The sequence below is a fragment of the Apis cerana genome, linkage group LG1 (assembly GCF_029169275.1).
Source record: "Apis cerana isolate GH-2021 linkage group LG1, AcerK_1.0, whole genome shotgun sequence".
NCBI lineage: Eukaryota > Metazoa > Arthropoda > Insecta > Hymenoptera > Apidae > Apis > Apis cerana.
The window spans coordinates 5,583,975-5,599,571 of NC_083852.1; the positions used below are offsets into that span (position 1 = coordinate 5,583,975).

The following is a 15,597-nucleotide window of genomic DNA, read 5'->3' on the forward strand; positions in this document are numbered from 1 at the left end:
CGATACAATTTTAGATATTGATTATTTAATTTTTATTTACATATAAAAAAAAAGTGTATAAATTTTTTTTAATTAAGTCGCGATTCATATTATTAAATATTTATATAAATAACTATATACAGTTAGATTTTGGTTCTATTAATTTAATAATTGAATTAATATATAATTATTATAATAAACTAATATCTTGTTTATTCGCAGACTCTTCAGATTCATTATCCGATCGATCGGATAAATTAAGTATTTTTGTCATTTGTTTTTCATTCTTTTGTGTTATATTTTCATTTTGATTCTAAATAAGAAATACAAATTAATAGATATAATCATTATAAGTGAATATAATGTAAATATTTTACCTTTTGTATATCTATTATTGGATTAACGTATTCATGTTCTCCAGGTGGTAACCCCGAGATACAATTAAAGGTGGGTGTAATTTCATTTCTCTGATCATACGATGGATTTTGAAAATGAATACTGCAAGTGAAATAAGAAATTTATATTTTTATATAAAAATTTCAAAAAAATATTTATTTATCTATTAATTTACCTGAGATTATTTTTCTTTGATAATTTTGGTTTGATTTTCTGGTAATAAAAATAGGCTGACCCAATTATTATGCATGCTAATACTGTTATTATTATACCAATTAATGTTCCGTTTTGATGTCGAATATTTTCGTTCTTGTAAGTAACTAAGCTTGAATTGAATATAAGTTTTGTATTTATATTTTCTAAACAAGTATTTTTAGAATCTTTTGGATATCCATTAGGACAAATACAAGCAGGACCATTATTTCCCGAAACACACATGTAATTACATTTATATTTCTCACAAACATTTTTTCCTGTTTCAAAAGATAAAGATTTTAATTTATTATTAAAAAATGAAATTTAATGAAATAAAATTATCTTAAATAATTATTCAATTTACCTATAGGTTGCCTGATTGTATGTAAAATAATAAAATGCTTGTTGATATTTGAAGTACCAATAGGAATTGTTGTACATAATTTGTCACCATATAATTTACATTTTCTTATTATACCAGTTCCACCCATCAACCAATATAAAGAGTCCTCATATATATTAATACTCATAGCTTGATGTATCTAGAAATATCAAAGAAACAAAGATGTATATATGTATATATATGTATATATTTTCTTCAAATAAATTATTATTTAATAACTTACACCTGTATTTAAAACTACAGCACGATTAGAACCGTCTAAATTCGAAGATTCAATATTTTTAAAATGTGTATCTGACCAATATAATTTAGATCGTGCATAATCAATAGTTAATGCGAGTACAAGACCAAGATCAAGATATACAATTGCTGTTGCATTATTGCCCATTGTATTGGATCGATATATTTTCGACATAGGTCTATCATAAAATGCCCAAGAAGTTTGACTCCAAAATAGCCATCTAGATTGAATTTTTTTATTATATATAGAAGAAGAAAAAATGTTACAAATGCTATAGATGCCAAATGTTTAAAAAATGCATTCAGAGATTGTAGGGATTATATATGTATACAAATATGATTAAATATGATAAAATTTGAAAAATTATTTATGATCAAATAACATTATTTTTAATTAACATACCCTTTTTTTGGTTCGACAGCGATAGAGATTACATGATTTTTTCCTGCGATCGACACTATTTTAGCACATTTCTTTTGTTCTAAATTGCATACCTAAATTATAAGTAATTAGAATTAGAAAATCTTTTCTAATAAAATACATATTAAACAAATTAACATAAATTATAAATATATATCCAATACCTGAATACTGCTGGAATAGTCATTATCATTAAAGTATACGTTATCGGTAATCCAATCAACAGCTAAAGCTTCCGGTCTGCCAAGACCGGTAACACTCTTTCGTTCTTTAGTTTTCACATGTATTTTATTTATCATACCTAGCATTTCTGTAGAAAACAATAAAACAAATTGTAAAAATGATCAAATTTTACATAGTATGTAAAAATTTGAATCAGAGAAACAAAAAATTAAAAGTTTTATTAATGGATAAGTGTATGAAAAAGAAAGAGAGAGAGAATGTTTCGAATACTTTAAATTTAAAAAAAATATAGAAAAATAGATAGAGAAAAATTTAATTTTGTAATATTAATAAATATATTTGTAATATTTAAAAAATATATAAATAAATTTTAACAAAAAGAAATATTTAAGAAGAAATTCTGTATAAATTTTAAATTTAACGTTACCATTACTCCAGTAAATAGTGTTTTCTCTTGTGTTCACATCAATACCATTTATTTCGAAATCTATTTCTTTGTAAATAAGTTCGATCGAATTTAAGTTTGATGATAATTTCCTAATATGAGTATCAGAAACAGTAATTATTTCCATTTGTGATCCTATAATAATTTACGATAAAGATTAATCTATATCAAATGCTTTAGTATATTTATTTAATAAAAAAATATAAATTATATGTAAGGATATTTTTTATAATAAAAGAATTATAAAAGTAAAATAAAACCTAAGAAATAAAATATTTTTTTACCTGCTACTTTGCATGAAGTTTTATCACTTCGAATAACGTATCCCTCGTAACATGAACAAATAAAAGATCCATTAGTATTGTAACAAATTTGTGAACAAACATTTTTTTTACATTCATCGATATCTTCACAAGTTTTTAAATCACTGCTCAAATAATATCCGTTTCTGCAAGTACAAACAGGACCAGTGGGTGTCTTGTGGCACATATTTGTACAGGGATTGTTCTTGGTACAAGAAATTTCTGTAAAAATGTTTTAAATGTGGATATATAATAATAAAATGAATGAATTAATTAAAAAATTTTTTAATTTTAATATCTTTCATATTTTTATCAAAATTATAAGAAAAAAAATATTTTCAGAAAAATATTATTTCGATTTTTCATATAATTAATTTTAATTAAATTACGAATTTATATAATCATAAATATAATAATTTACTTTTTAATAGTAATTTATAATTAATTTTTAAAAAATTCTTTAAAAAATTGTTATTATACATACCACAGTCTCCAAATTCGTCACTCTGATCTAAACAATCTATTTTTCCATCGCACACTTTGTTAAAGGGAAGACAGTTTCCATTGGAACATTTGAATTCTTTGCAATTAGAAGTCATGCTGATACTGTTCATCTTCCAATTACTACCATCACAATTTCTTTCATCTGATCCATCGCCACAATCATCGATTCTGTCGCATACCCAGCTTTTCTCAATGCATTTCTTATTTTCGCAAACGTATTCTCCTTTATTACATCGGGCGCAATCATGTTCATCATCGTTTTTTGGACAATTTTTAATTCCATCACACCTATAAAATGATATTAATAAAATGAATAATTTAGTATTTGTTAAAAATTCAACTGAGATTTTTTATTAAACAAATAAATAAATTATGTTCATAATTTATTTATTTATTTTTTTATTATCTTTATCTTCTATTTATTTTTATTTATTTTTTGAATTAATAATTCTTAAGGATAACAGTAGCTTGCCGTTATAATTTATAATGTATCTTTTTTACAATTCATGCGTGATTTTTCACTGTCTGATTATTCACAATTTTTCTATTATCGACTGCATTATCGAATTTTATACTTTTTTATTTCTATAATTATAGCGATAAATTGTTATAATTATTTGTCTGTATTGGATTAACATTTTATAACATTTTATAACATTGGATAACAAAAAAAAATTATTTTTGATAACTAATTAATGTCTCAATATTGTGATCAATTGAGCACTTGTATATTAAATAATGCGTATCATTACTTGAATCTTAAAAATTACCTAAATCGTTTGGGAACACATAGATCCGAGTCGAAACATTTATATTCATTCGCAGTACAATTGATGTAATTATTTCTATTTTTATCGTTGCAATATTTTTCATCACTATCATCTTCACATTCACTAATTCCATTGCATTTTAGAATTAAATCAATGCAACGACCGTTGAAACAAGTAAACATTTCGGATGAACACTTCTTTCTTTGGCATGTTTCACTCTCATCGGAACCATCTGGGCAGTCAACCTTTGATCACATAATTATTATATTTTAATATAATAATATTTTAAAACAATACTTTATAAATTTTATACTTTGATATAGAATTAATATAAATATTGTCAATTTATTTCTATGTTATATTGAAAATTAATTCACTTATTTCAAATATTTGTAATTTTTTAATAAAGAATTTTTGAGAATATAATATATTTGTATATGTGATATTTTATTTGATTTTTATTTGTAAAATATATTAAGTTTGTTTTATTTCTAAAAAATTGGAATATTTTATAAAATATCTCTCATTTTTTATATTTATCTCTTTGTATTAAATAAATAAACTATATAAAAATTTTAAATAAATAATTTTGAAAAGTTAAACACTAATTACTAAAAGTTAAACTAATATATATTCGAATTACTAAAATTTAAAAATTTAAAAGAGAAATTGATCATTTTAACTTTTAAATGATTTATATATATTTTTCTATTCTATACTTTTAATATTCAATAATTTCATAGCTTTATAGGCTCATAGATCTATTATAAAAAAAATTTATGATTCGAAAACATTGCATAAAGTTTAATATTAGAATTCAAATGTTATCAAAAAAATATTTAATAAAAAATATCTAAAAAGGTTACTAGAAATTCTAGACTTACCTCGCCATCACATTTCCACGTTTTAGGTATACAAGTCCCGATTTCACACGCGAAGCTATCATTGTCGCACTTGTGTTTGTTACAATTGAGTTCGTCAGAAAGATCGGTGCAGTCATTATAACCGTTACACACGAGATATTTCGATATGCAAGCTCCCTCGTGACATTGAAATTCATCTGAAAGATATTACAGTCATCATGAATGATTGTAGACCAGATAATATCATATATGCCTTTATTCAAGCTACATATGATATCGAATATCGTTTTTCGATGTTTCAATATAATAGTTTTATTCGCTTCGATCATGCGAGCTTGATATTTTTTATAGCGGTTAAATAAATTGTGCGTAAGAAAATCAAGTGAAAACCTTAATAAACTCTTAATAAAATAGTTAATAAGTTGAAAATTTTTTCTTTTTCATCTCTATCTTCGAAAATCGAATTTCATAAAAAAATCGAAGTAATACAAAGAAATAAAGAGAAAATTTTTCGATATTTCAATCGATTAATTCAATCTTTGTTCGACTTTTTAAAAAATCGTATAATATCGATCAATATAACTTAATATGCTACGATTAATCTAATTCGTGTGTTACGATTGTTCAAGCAAACAACAACACGATGGTTTTAAAGAATGTTAATTTATTGATTCAGATAAATATACGAGCTATTTAATGATTTCATTTGATAATATCTCGATTTGTTCTACATTGTCGTTATTTATATACACAGTATATAATTTATCGCTTTTATAATTTGTTCGCTAAATATTCAAACAGTTTTGTTATTGTAAATAATGAACACGTTGTAAATAATATTTAGTAAATGTTTGGATTTACTGGAATCGCATTCCTTTTTAACGCAGCCTTCCTCATCCGAACGATCCGAACAGTCATAGTGGGAATTGCAGTAATTCGACTTGCTTATACATTCGCCGTTTTTACATCGAAATTGATCTTGGTGTTTGCAAGTGGACCAGTGAAAATCTTCGCAAAAACTACTTGATTCGTCTTCTCCGCTAGGACAATCTATGGTTCCATCACATCTGAAATTGTTGCAAAATTTTTGAGGTTATGATATATCTAAATATTTAATGGAACTATATAATCTTTTCTTTTTTAATTTCAAATTCATTCTATAGTTCGAAATAAAAATAAGAAAATATTAAGTATAAATTAATAATGGATTATTAATTAAAAGTAGCAAGTGATTAGTTTATATGTAATAAAATTTATTGGCAATCACATTATAATGTTGTACCTTTGATAGGATTTTATGCATTTATCGTGTTCTCCGCATTTTATTTCTCCAGTATTACACGCAGTTTGAGAATTACATTTTCGATTATCTATATTCAACATCATATCAGGTGGACAAGCGCAAATCTGAAAATTTTTGAGAATCGTAAACATAAAAATAATCAAATATTGTTATTAATCGAAATAATTTTAAACTTACGTATGAAGAAGGATTATTAGATAACAGGCACACGTGAGAACAGTTTCCGTTATTTTTACGACAAAGATGTTCCTTTACATATGTTTTGTGCATACCTATTAATTGCATTTTGTCCAAATTTTCAGGCGTTTCTGAAGAATAAAAGTTATTTTGATTTTCTCTATTTTCTTATTTTTTTCATTATATAATAAATTGGATTATAACTAATTATTAAATATTTGAATATATTATTAATAAAATATACAAATTTGATCAAACAGTAATTTTTATGAAAAATTGTTTGTCAAAAATGATCATATATATTTTTATTGAATTTTTGTTAATAGAATGATTGTTTATTAACCATAAACTATAGTTAATGAATTCTTTAATTTTATTTTATTAATTAATAATTTTCAAAATTATTTTATTAATTTTAATTTTATTTATTTTTTCTATCTTTTTTTTTTAGTTATTTAAATAAAAACTATTAAATATTTTACTCGTTTTATCACTTACGTAATGTAATACGCTTTTGATATTGCTTTGTGATGATTTTGCTAGTCCAGTACAACTGATTCGATTTGTATTGCGTCCAAAATAAATAATTACCAAGAACAGCGAGACTCACAGGTTCTGATAAACCAGTACGCAAGATATACGTTTCGAAACCTGAAGAAATTATTATTAATATTATCATTTAATATCATTTTTAATATTATCTTTGAATAATAATAATAATATTCATGGAAAAAAAGTATTTTTTTGTTTAAAAAATTTTAAAAACAAGTTAATTATATAAATCACGAACTTTTTCTTATCTAAATTAATTTTATCAATTTTATTTCATTTTACGATTGATAGAAAAAGTTATTCAAATATTTTAGAATTAATTTAATATTTATGTAGTTTTATTTTTGCGGATTTATCTCATCACAAAAATGCAGACCTGGAATGGTGGTGCTACCGATACGACCGGAACCTTGATCACTCCAAAATAATTGTTTGAAATCTCCATCATAGGATAAGGATATCTTTGGTCCAATTAATACAGTTTTATTTCCTACGATTGTGACTTTCGGTCCAAGCCCATTCATATTCATCAAGTCTATATGGTATAATCCATCGCTTCGAAATACGACCATCATGATACTAGAACATGATTATATAATGATATTTTATAATAAATTCCATTCTTTTACAAAAATAAATTAATTTAATAATATTTTGATAAAAAAGATTTATTATTAAATCTTATAGATTTATTAAAGATAAAAATTGTACAACTTTTGCGCGATATTGATGTTAAATAGATATAAATTTTTAGCTTGAATAATAATTACCCTTCTTCAGGTACAAGCGCGATGTCGTAAGGTTCATCTTTGAAATAGAAAATAGTTTTCTCTTTGCTATTCAGACTATGGACCTCGATAGTTTTATGCTTTATATCCGACAAATATACATTATTTCCAATGTAATCGAAATCCATTCCTCCTAGTATTTCGTTTTCGATAGTTATTATGCTCTTCACTTCACCAGTATGTGTATTCAAATGGAAAATGGTATCTGTCAGTTGATCACTGGCTAGTAAACCACCTGTATCGATTTTTGTTTTATAATGTTACAAAAAAGAAAGCACAATTATAATATCATATTATAAAATTATAAGTCACTTTTAAATATTATATTTAATGAAATGATTATATTTAAAGTAAAAAAAGAAATTTATAAAATAATAGAAACGACGATAAATAATTATAGATATGATAAATAATAAACATTATTATGATTAAAAATTTATCAAAATATTATGATTTGTTTATTGATACGAGTAAGATATTCGTTAATGATCAATTATTAAAATCTTACCAGTAAGAGGATTATAAGCAATTGCAGTAACGCGTTTCAGCATGACACTTGTCGCCATTTTTGGTTTTCCTAATAATTCATGATAATAATCTATAAACGTGTTTCCTGCCGCGATAATCAAGTGCATCTTCTTTTTTATCACTGAAAATTATTTCATTTTTATAAATCAAGTTTTACTTGATTTTTTTCATGTAAATGATATATAATGGTACAACTTACCATGACATGTGTGGTTGTCGTAATTCAATCTTTTGTCCAATGAACATGCGCAAGTGTAACCATTTTGTGAATTCAATAAACATAATTGGGAACAAGGTTTCGAATTGCACGGATTCGGTATCTAATTAAATTAGAAAATTAATATTTCATTAATATTTCTTATTCTGTAAATAAAATGAATAAAATTACGAATAAAATTACTTTTGGTTTCAAAACGGAATGGTATATGTGTATGCCATAAACAGTATTATTTGTATTCACTAAAGTTTGCCAATCTTTTCCAGTGAATTTATCGCAAGATTGTATAGTATTAGATATCCAGTCGCTCCAATACAACTTATTTTCGAATACAGCTAATGAAAATGGTTTTTTTGCTATTCCTTTCAATACAATCTAAGGAAATAATAATAAAATATGAGAATAAAAATTTAATTGTGTAACTATCATTTTTAAAATAACTATTATGAATCAAATTGAATCGTTCATTAATTTTATTTAATGTTTTATTTATGCATTTCCAATTGTTTAAAAAAATAAGATGTACCCTTCGATCTGTACCATCCAATTGTATCGATTCGATCACTTTTTGTTTAGTATCTATCCAGTACAATCTATTGTTCGGATAATCAATAGATAAACTATTTGGCCATTCTAAGTTTTGATTGACTAATAGGGTGATATTTTTACCATCCATTCCTGCCATTAATATGCTTGAATTCATGCCCCATTCGGTCCAATAAAATATACTTGAAACAAACAATTATATTATTTATTATACACTTAAATATTTCATATCATATTTTTCTTAATGTACTTAAAAAAGATGAAGATGTCTTCGAATTTCTTAAGAAAGTATTTACCCTTTGGATGGTAACAAAGCAAGGCCTCTTGGTTTATCTCTTCTTTCTTTGATTATGACAGTACAATAAGAACCATCATTGTTGCAAACACCAATATGCATATAACCACTGTCCGTGAAATAAACATTATCTGTTACCCAATCTATTGCTATATTATCAGGACTATTCAAACCTTAAAAATACATATAAAAAAATGAAAATAATAATTTGCATTTAAATTTCACACAATATATATATATATATTAAATGTATAAATATAGAAGTCATGTTTCTGCACTAATCTTGTGTAAATCTAATCTTGTATAAATTTAATATAATTTAACCTGTTGTAACAATAACTTCTCGCTGTGAACCATCTTCCAAACTTTTAATTATTGCTTCGTTTCCATTCTCTATATCGGACCAATATATATAATTTGCATCCAAAGAAACAGCGACGGCATGTTGCAAATTTCGAGATATCGGGAAATATATTTGAGAATCAAGATAGTAGCCATGGATTTCTGATTTAATTGAAAATACCATAGTAGCTTCGCCACCTGTGGATAAAATACATGAAAATTTATATAACAAATAAAGCAATTGTATTTTTTTAAAATAAATTTTTAGAAACTTTTTAAAAATGATTTTTTTATGGAAATAAAAAATCTATGATAAATTAAAATTAAATTTTTGTAATTATTCACCATCAGCTTTACAAGTTTTCTTGTCATCCTGCATAACGTAACCAGGTTGACAGAAACATGTGTAAGATCCATCATTATTGATACATTCTTGATCACAAATTCCGTAATTATCGCATTCATTTATATCTGTAATATTCATATAATTTTCATATATAATTTTATTTCTTTATCTTTTTGCAAATCCAAATTAGATCCGAATATTTATACATACATATTTAACCGAATCAATTTTCAACTTTTACCTGTGCAAGTTTGATTATTCATTAATTTATAACCAGATCGACACGAACACTGAGCACCTTTAGGCGTTTTCCTGCAATTGTGTTGACATTTTGCTGTCAATTTGCACGATGCATCGGCTACAATTTAAAGTTGATTTTGAAATTTATTCGCAAATTATAAATATAAAAATTACCATCATTGATTGATTGATAGAAATAATATTTTTTATTATTATTATTTACCCTTTTTGCACAAATCCAGATCTTCATCCGAATTATCACCACAATCATTTTTCTCGTTGCAAGTTGCATTCAAAAAAATACATCTTTGATTCTTGCATAAATATCTATCGTGCTCATTATTGCATTTCTCGATAGATACTATATTGTTCTCTATGGAATATTAAATTGTAATAGGAAAATTAAAACTTGTTAAATATAAATAAACGTTCAAAAAATTGATATACATAAAAATTTATCTCATTATATCTTATCGTTCAAAAAAATTGATACACAAAAAATTTACCACATTTTTCTTCATCACTTTTATCAGGACAGTCTGGTACACCGTCACAAACCCATTCGTTTCTTATGCAATGGCTATCTTTGCACCGGAAATTATTGTTGCATTTTAGCTGTGATAATAGAAAAAAATATCAATCAGATGAATATTTATATTAAGAAAAAAATACCACTATCCTACAATTTTCTAATAATAATCTAAATCGATCGTAAAATGATGAAATATCGATGACTGAATGAAAATTATTTATTAATCGTGATCTTAGCATCTCTTCAATTCGTAAATTCGTAAAAAAATTTCGAATTATTTTATTCACAATTATTCGAATATTTAAACGATATTAATTAATATCTATCTCTTCAGTATATTTTTATTCATTTTTGAACTATTAATAGAAGAATTGTCCTTTCAAATAAATTCAATATCGTCGAAGAAAGATCTTACTTCTTTCACACAACCAATGTATTCGTCGCTTCCGTCGTAACAATCGGGTTTCGCGTCGCAAAACTTCTCTTCCGGTATGCAAGAATGATCGGCACATTGGAACTCATCGGTGGTGCAGCGGATCATTTGAAAATTTGTCTGGAATCGAATTTTAATTACAGAATAAGTCCAGATGTATATTGGATGAAATGGAAATATTGTATTTTTATCAAACTAAAAAAGGAAAAAAAAGAAATAATTTCATCTAAAAATTAAACATTACATCCATTTCTTTAAGAATTAAAAGTCAAATTAATTAAATACAATATCTATTTTGACTTTTTAATAATAAATAATAAATTGGAAAATTTTGTAAATCAAAAAAAAAAATATAAAAATAAAAATAAGTTACTAAAAATAAAATATAAATATAAATTATCGCTTATTACTACTATTATAATCATTATTAGAATAAAAATTTATAAATTGGATTTGTTGTGTTAATTCCATCCTACAAACAATTTAAAACATATTTAAATTGATAATTGATATATTACTTCGACGCCATTGCAATCCATTTCGTCGGAATTGTCACCGCATTCGTTTTCTCCATCGCAGCGGAAGAGAGATGATATACATTTTCCGTTCTTGCAATGGAAAAAATCCGGCGGGTCGCAGCGTATAACTTGCATTTATGAAAGAAAGAAAAAAGAAGAAATTAAATTATAATGCCACCAATTTACTTGTTATTTTTATTTTTAAAAAGAATTCGTTTAAAAAGAAACAAAAAAGAAAAATTCGCATTTAACTTTTTTAAGAAATATTTAAATTTGAGAGATATCGATATGCATCAATTTTAATTCGAGATATATTTTTATATAACCGACTTTACCTGTGGTATCGATGCTCGAGCAATAGAAGTTGATCAAAAGGAAGAACACGAATAAATTGCGAGACATAATCTGAAATAATTTTTTTCTCGAATAAGACCACATTTTAAAATATCGAATTTGAATCAATCTTTTTTTTTTTTTTTGAAATTTTCTATCCATAAATCAATAATATTTGAATACGAGAATTATTAATACCTTGTTGATACATTTTATCAATCTTGAAATTTAATAAATTAAAATTCTTATCAAGCTATATATTCTCTATTGATACGAAAAATTATTATTAATAAAATCTGTGTTTAATCGTGATTATTTTTAAATAATACGATTTTGTTAAACCATTTTAATGGAAGATTGATAGAATAATGGCAAATTTTTTTTTATTGCCAATATAAAAAAATTGGCAGATTAAAAGTTTCAATAATGCTGATAAAGAGATATAGTAGAATACAAGAGTTAAATATCAATCGCTCGTCAAGGGTGATACAGTGTCATTTTTCGTTACAAAATCATTTGAACAGCATTGGTATCATTTTTTTTCTGTAGTTTCTTTATATGAAATCTTGAAGATCACGCATAAACTAATAATAAGCAGAAAAATGAAACACGTATATTTAATCTTTCGATATTCTAACAATAAATATAAATACTCTGAATAGAGATAATTTATTAATAATTGTATTTTCTATTTTCTTGTAATTTTTATTCCTTTGAAAATATAAATGGAACAAAATTACAACGTTAAATTTATAACCTTCGAACGAATTTTTTTTCTAATAAAGTATCGATTCGATATACTCACAAAAATTCTTCACAATATATGTGAAGAAACGAGATAGAAATTAATATCTCTATTTAAATTGTCCTAACGGAGTTTCTACAAGTTGTATCAAAATCCACGAGTCCTTACCACTACGACTGTTATACAAACACTAGAGGACGTTACACAGAGCTAACTAAAATTATATAGTGGTTGAGATACCACTACATATATTCACATTGTTATGAATGCTTCATCATTAATACAAATTTCTTAATTTCAGATTGTTTTAAACGAGATTAAATTTTAAATGTAAAATGTACTTTTACATACGTTTGATGTTGTAAAGTTGCTATAAGAAAATAATTGCGTTAAAATTAAGAGTAAAAAATTAAATGTCTGAGTAAAAAAATTTTTTTAAATTTTGTATATAAAACGTATATACGTATGAGTAATTTTGAGAAATGAATTTGTTCGTGTAAAATGTAATTAATTAACATAAATTTCGCACGATACAAGAATTCCCTGTTAAGATATGTCATAAGAAACGTACACAAACCGTTTCGACTGTTTGTACGTTATTCTTGAGTTCAAATTTACTCGACCTTTAAACTAGCTGAACTTAAAGATACTACTTTTATACTTCTTAATAATAATTGATAATTATTATAAAATTAATAACAATTAATTTCCAAGACTTAATTCTGATATTTTATAAAAAAAAAAAAGAAATGCTCCATATTCTTAACATATTTAAATTTATTTTTCAAATTACTCGTGATTTCTCACCATACAAAATAAAATTATTAATTCCGTTTTATTGATCGTAATTTTATAAAAAAAAAAAAAATAAAAACATATTCTTATGCTTAAAATAAATAATTCTATTAAAAAACGATTCATTATCGTTCGATAATTCCCTTATCATTTTTCCTTTCCTATTATGAATGGGAAAAGAAATCGCCATTAATGGTGATAGAAGATACGCATTTTTTCGCGTTAGCTATGGGTGAATCTTTCGACATTACAGTACTGATGGCACAGAAGGTAACAAATGCCTGTCGAACGTGTGACAGTGGTTTGCTCCATCGCTGTTGCAACGGCCAACACTTTATCGTATTTCGTTCTTTTTTTAGCTGTGGCCCTTTCATCGTCGCGAAAATATGCCTCGTTGTTTGATCAAATCGATGACAAGGTATAGGAAGACCGATAATTCTTCCGAAGGTAAGACAGAATTCTCTTGTGCACAGTATAGCTACAGTATACTCAGGGACGACAGTGAAATTTTGGCGTGGTTATGGAAAAAAAAGTACAACTCGTAAAGTTGTTGGAGTAAATGAATCTCGTTTTTACGACGAATCTTACTTATCCTTTCCAGTCACGATACCTTTTAATCATAATTAAGCGATTTGAAAATATGATGCGTATAATTCGTTCGAAAAAGAAAGAAAAAAAAATGAAATGATTTTCTCTCCTAATTAGTAGAGGCAGAATTACCATGGACTCCGCCATCGTCGGTCGACGCGAAGAGAAAACATCAGATTAAAGACAATTCCACGAAATGCAATAATATATGGACCTCCTCGAGATTACCAATTGTAACTCGTTACACCTTCAATAAAGAGAACAACATATTTTGGAACAAGGAGTTGAATATAGCAGACGTGGAATTGGGCTCGAGAAATTTTTCCGAAATTGAAAATACGATACCGTCGACCACTCCAAATGTTTCTGTGAATACCAATCAGACAATGGTGGACACGAATAATGAACAAAAGGTGGAAAAAGTGCAAATACCATTGCCCTCGAACGCGAAAAAAGTAGAGTATCCGGTAAACGTGAGTAATAACGAGATCAAGGTGGCTGTGAATTTAAATAGGATGTTCGATGGGACTGAGAATCAGACGACCTCGCAGACTTTGTATATTGCTACGAATAAGAAACAGATTGATTCCCAGAATCAATATTTAGGAGGGAATATGAAAACTACGGGGGTGGAGAATCCCCAGAATTGGAAGAGAAATAAAACTATGCATTATTGTCCTTATTGTCGCAAGAGTTTCGATCGTCCATGGGTTTTGAAGGGTCATCTGCGTCTTCACACGGGTGAACGACCTTTTGAATGTCCGGTCTGCCATAAATCCTTTGCCGATCGGTATATTTCTTCTTTTAGTTTTATATTTTTTTTATATATTACATATACGAGTTATGAATAATAACAAAATTTTTTTGAATTTTATGAATGAATATATGATCAAAATTTTTTATTAAAACATTTGGAAAACAAAAAATGACAATTAAATATCGTAATCGGATGATTGCTATATATATTGTATAATATATTAACATGTTATACATACCTATTTTATTTATTTTCTTTAGCAAATTATAAAGTTAATTTTACTGAGTTAATTTTACGATGTTTGAATTAATTAGGGTACGAGACTATGGTGTAACGTACATATTTTGTAGATCAAATTTACGTGCGCATCAAAGGACTCGAAATCACCATCAATGGCAATGGCGATGCGGGGAATGTTTCAAAGCATTCTCGCAAAGACGATATTTGGAACGACATTGCCCCGAAGCTTGTAGAAAATATCGAATATCTCAAAGGAGGGAACAGAATTGTAGTTAGAAGGCAAATTTTATTTCTTTAGTATAAACATATTTTTATATTGAAATATCTAATGTAATATATTAAATGTATTTCGTTAATTAACACTGTAAAATTTGAATTCGAAATATCACTGTATTGTTATTCTAATATACATATATATATGTGCACATGTAGTACTATAAAATCGTATAAAATTATATTATAAAATCACTTTCTCACCTTTTTTTTCATACTGTTGATTTCATATTAAAATTTGTTGTGTTCTAATTACTAAAATTATTGATTTGATATAAATTCATTGTTCTTTTCCATAAATAATAATGGTTCGATTATAATATCGAAAGAAATATTTGAATCATGAAA

At 25.7% G+C, this 15,597-nt stretch overlaps 2 protein-coding genes across 2 annotated transcripts; one reads left to right on the forward strand and one right to left on the reverse strand.

Moving 5' to 3' along the window:
* Nucleotides 1-8: 8 nt before the first annotated feature.
* Nucleotides 9-12,795, reverse strand: LOC107994670 (vitellogenin receptor). Its single transcript, XM_028665303.2, has 32 exons — nt 12,657-12,795; nt 11,854-11,923; nt 11,519-11,646; nt 10,983-11,120; nt 10,542-10,650; nt 10,259-10,408; nt 10,037-10,153; nt 9,795-9,920; nt 9,432-9,647; nt 9,109-9,280; nt 8,793-8,994; nt 8,450-8,641; nt 8,249-8,369; nt 8,030-8,170; nt 7,504-7,756; nt 7,110-7,312; nt 6,680-6,832; nt 6,182-6,312; nt 5,984-6,108; nt 5,563-5,768; nt 4,723-4,898; nt 3,839-4,083; nt 3,049-3,356; nt 2,547-2,786; nt 2,245-2,397; nt 1,799-1,944; nt 1,617-1,708; nt 1,197-1,434; nt 935-1,112; nt 551-848; nt 357-477; nt 9-292 (listed from the first exon to the last, which is right to left on the reverse strand). The coding sequence occupies exons 2-32, from the start codon at nt 11,918-11,920 to the stop codon at nt 170-172; spliced, it is 5,268 nt and encodes a 1,755-aa protein (XP_028521104.2). The 5' UTR covers nt 11,921-11,923; nt 12,657-12,795; the 3' UTR covers nt 9-169.
* Nucleotides 12,796-13,443: 648 nt separating this feature from the next.
* Nucleotides 13,444-15,403, forward strand: LOC107994758 (zinc finger protein 555-like). The gene is made up of 3 exons (XM_028665263.2): nt 13,444-13,838; nt 14,100-14,769; nt 15,087-15,403. Exons 1-3 carry the CDS (start codon nt 13,778-13,780, stop codon nt 15,250-15,252), a joined length of 897 nt encoding a protein of 298 aa, XP_028521064.1. The 5' UTR covers nt 13,444-13,777; the 3' UTR covers nt 15,253-15,403.
* Nucleotides 15,404-15,597: the final 194 nt, after the last annotated feature.

What these genes read in the sequence shown, in the direction of transcription:
- LOC107994670 (XM_028665303.2), bottom strand. Translation starts at nt 11,920, where the DNA reads ATGTCTCGCAATTTATTCGTGTTCTTCCTTTTGATCAACTTCTATTGC. An exon ending in GAAAACTTGTAAAGCTGATG is followed by an intron (nt 9,648 to 9,794) that starts GTGAATAATTAC and finishes TTTTATCCACAG; the next exon opens with GTGGCGAAGCTACTATGGTA. An exon ending in CACTATTTACTGGAGTAATG is followed by an intron (nt 1,945 to 2,244) that starts GTAACGTTAAAT and finishes TGTTTTCTACAG; the next exon opens with AAATGCTAGGTATGATAAAT.
- LOC107994758 (XM_028665263.2), top strand. Translation starts at nt 13,778, where the DNA reads ATGCCTCGTTGTTTGATCAAATCGATGACAAGGTATAGGAAGACCGAT. An exon ending in GACCGATAATTCTTCCGAAG is followed by an intron (nt 13,839 to 14,099) that starts GTAAGACAGAAT and finishes CCTAATTAGTAG; the next exon opens with AGGCAGAATTACCATGGACT. An exon ending in CATAAATCCTTTGCCGATCG is followed by an intron (nt 14,770 to 15,086) that starts GTATATTTCTTC and finishes CATATTTTGTAG; the next exon opens with ATCAAATTTACGTGCGCATC.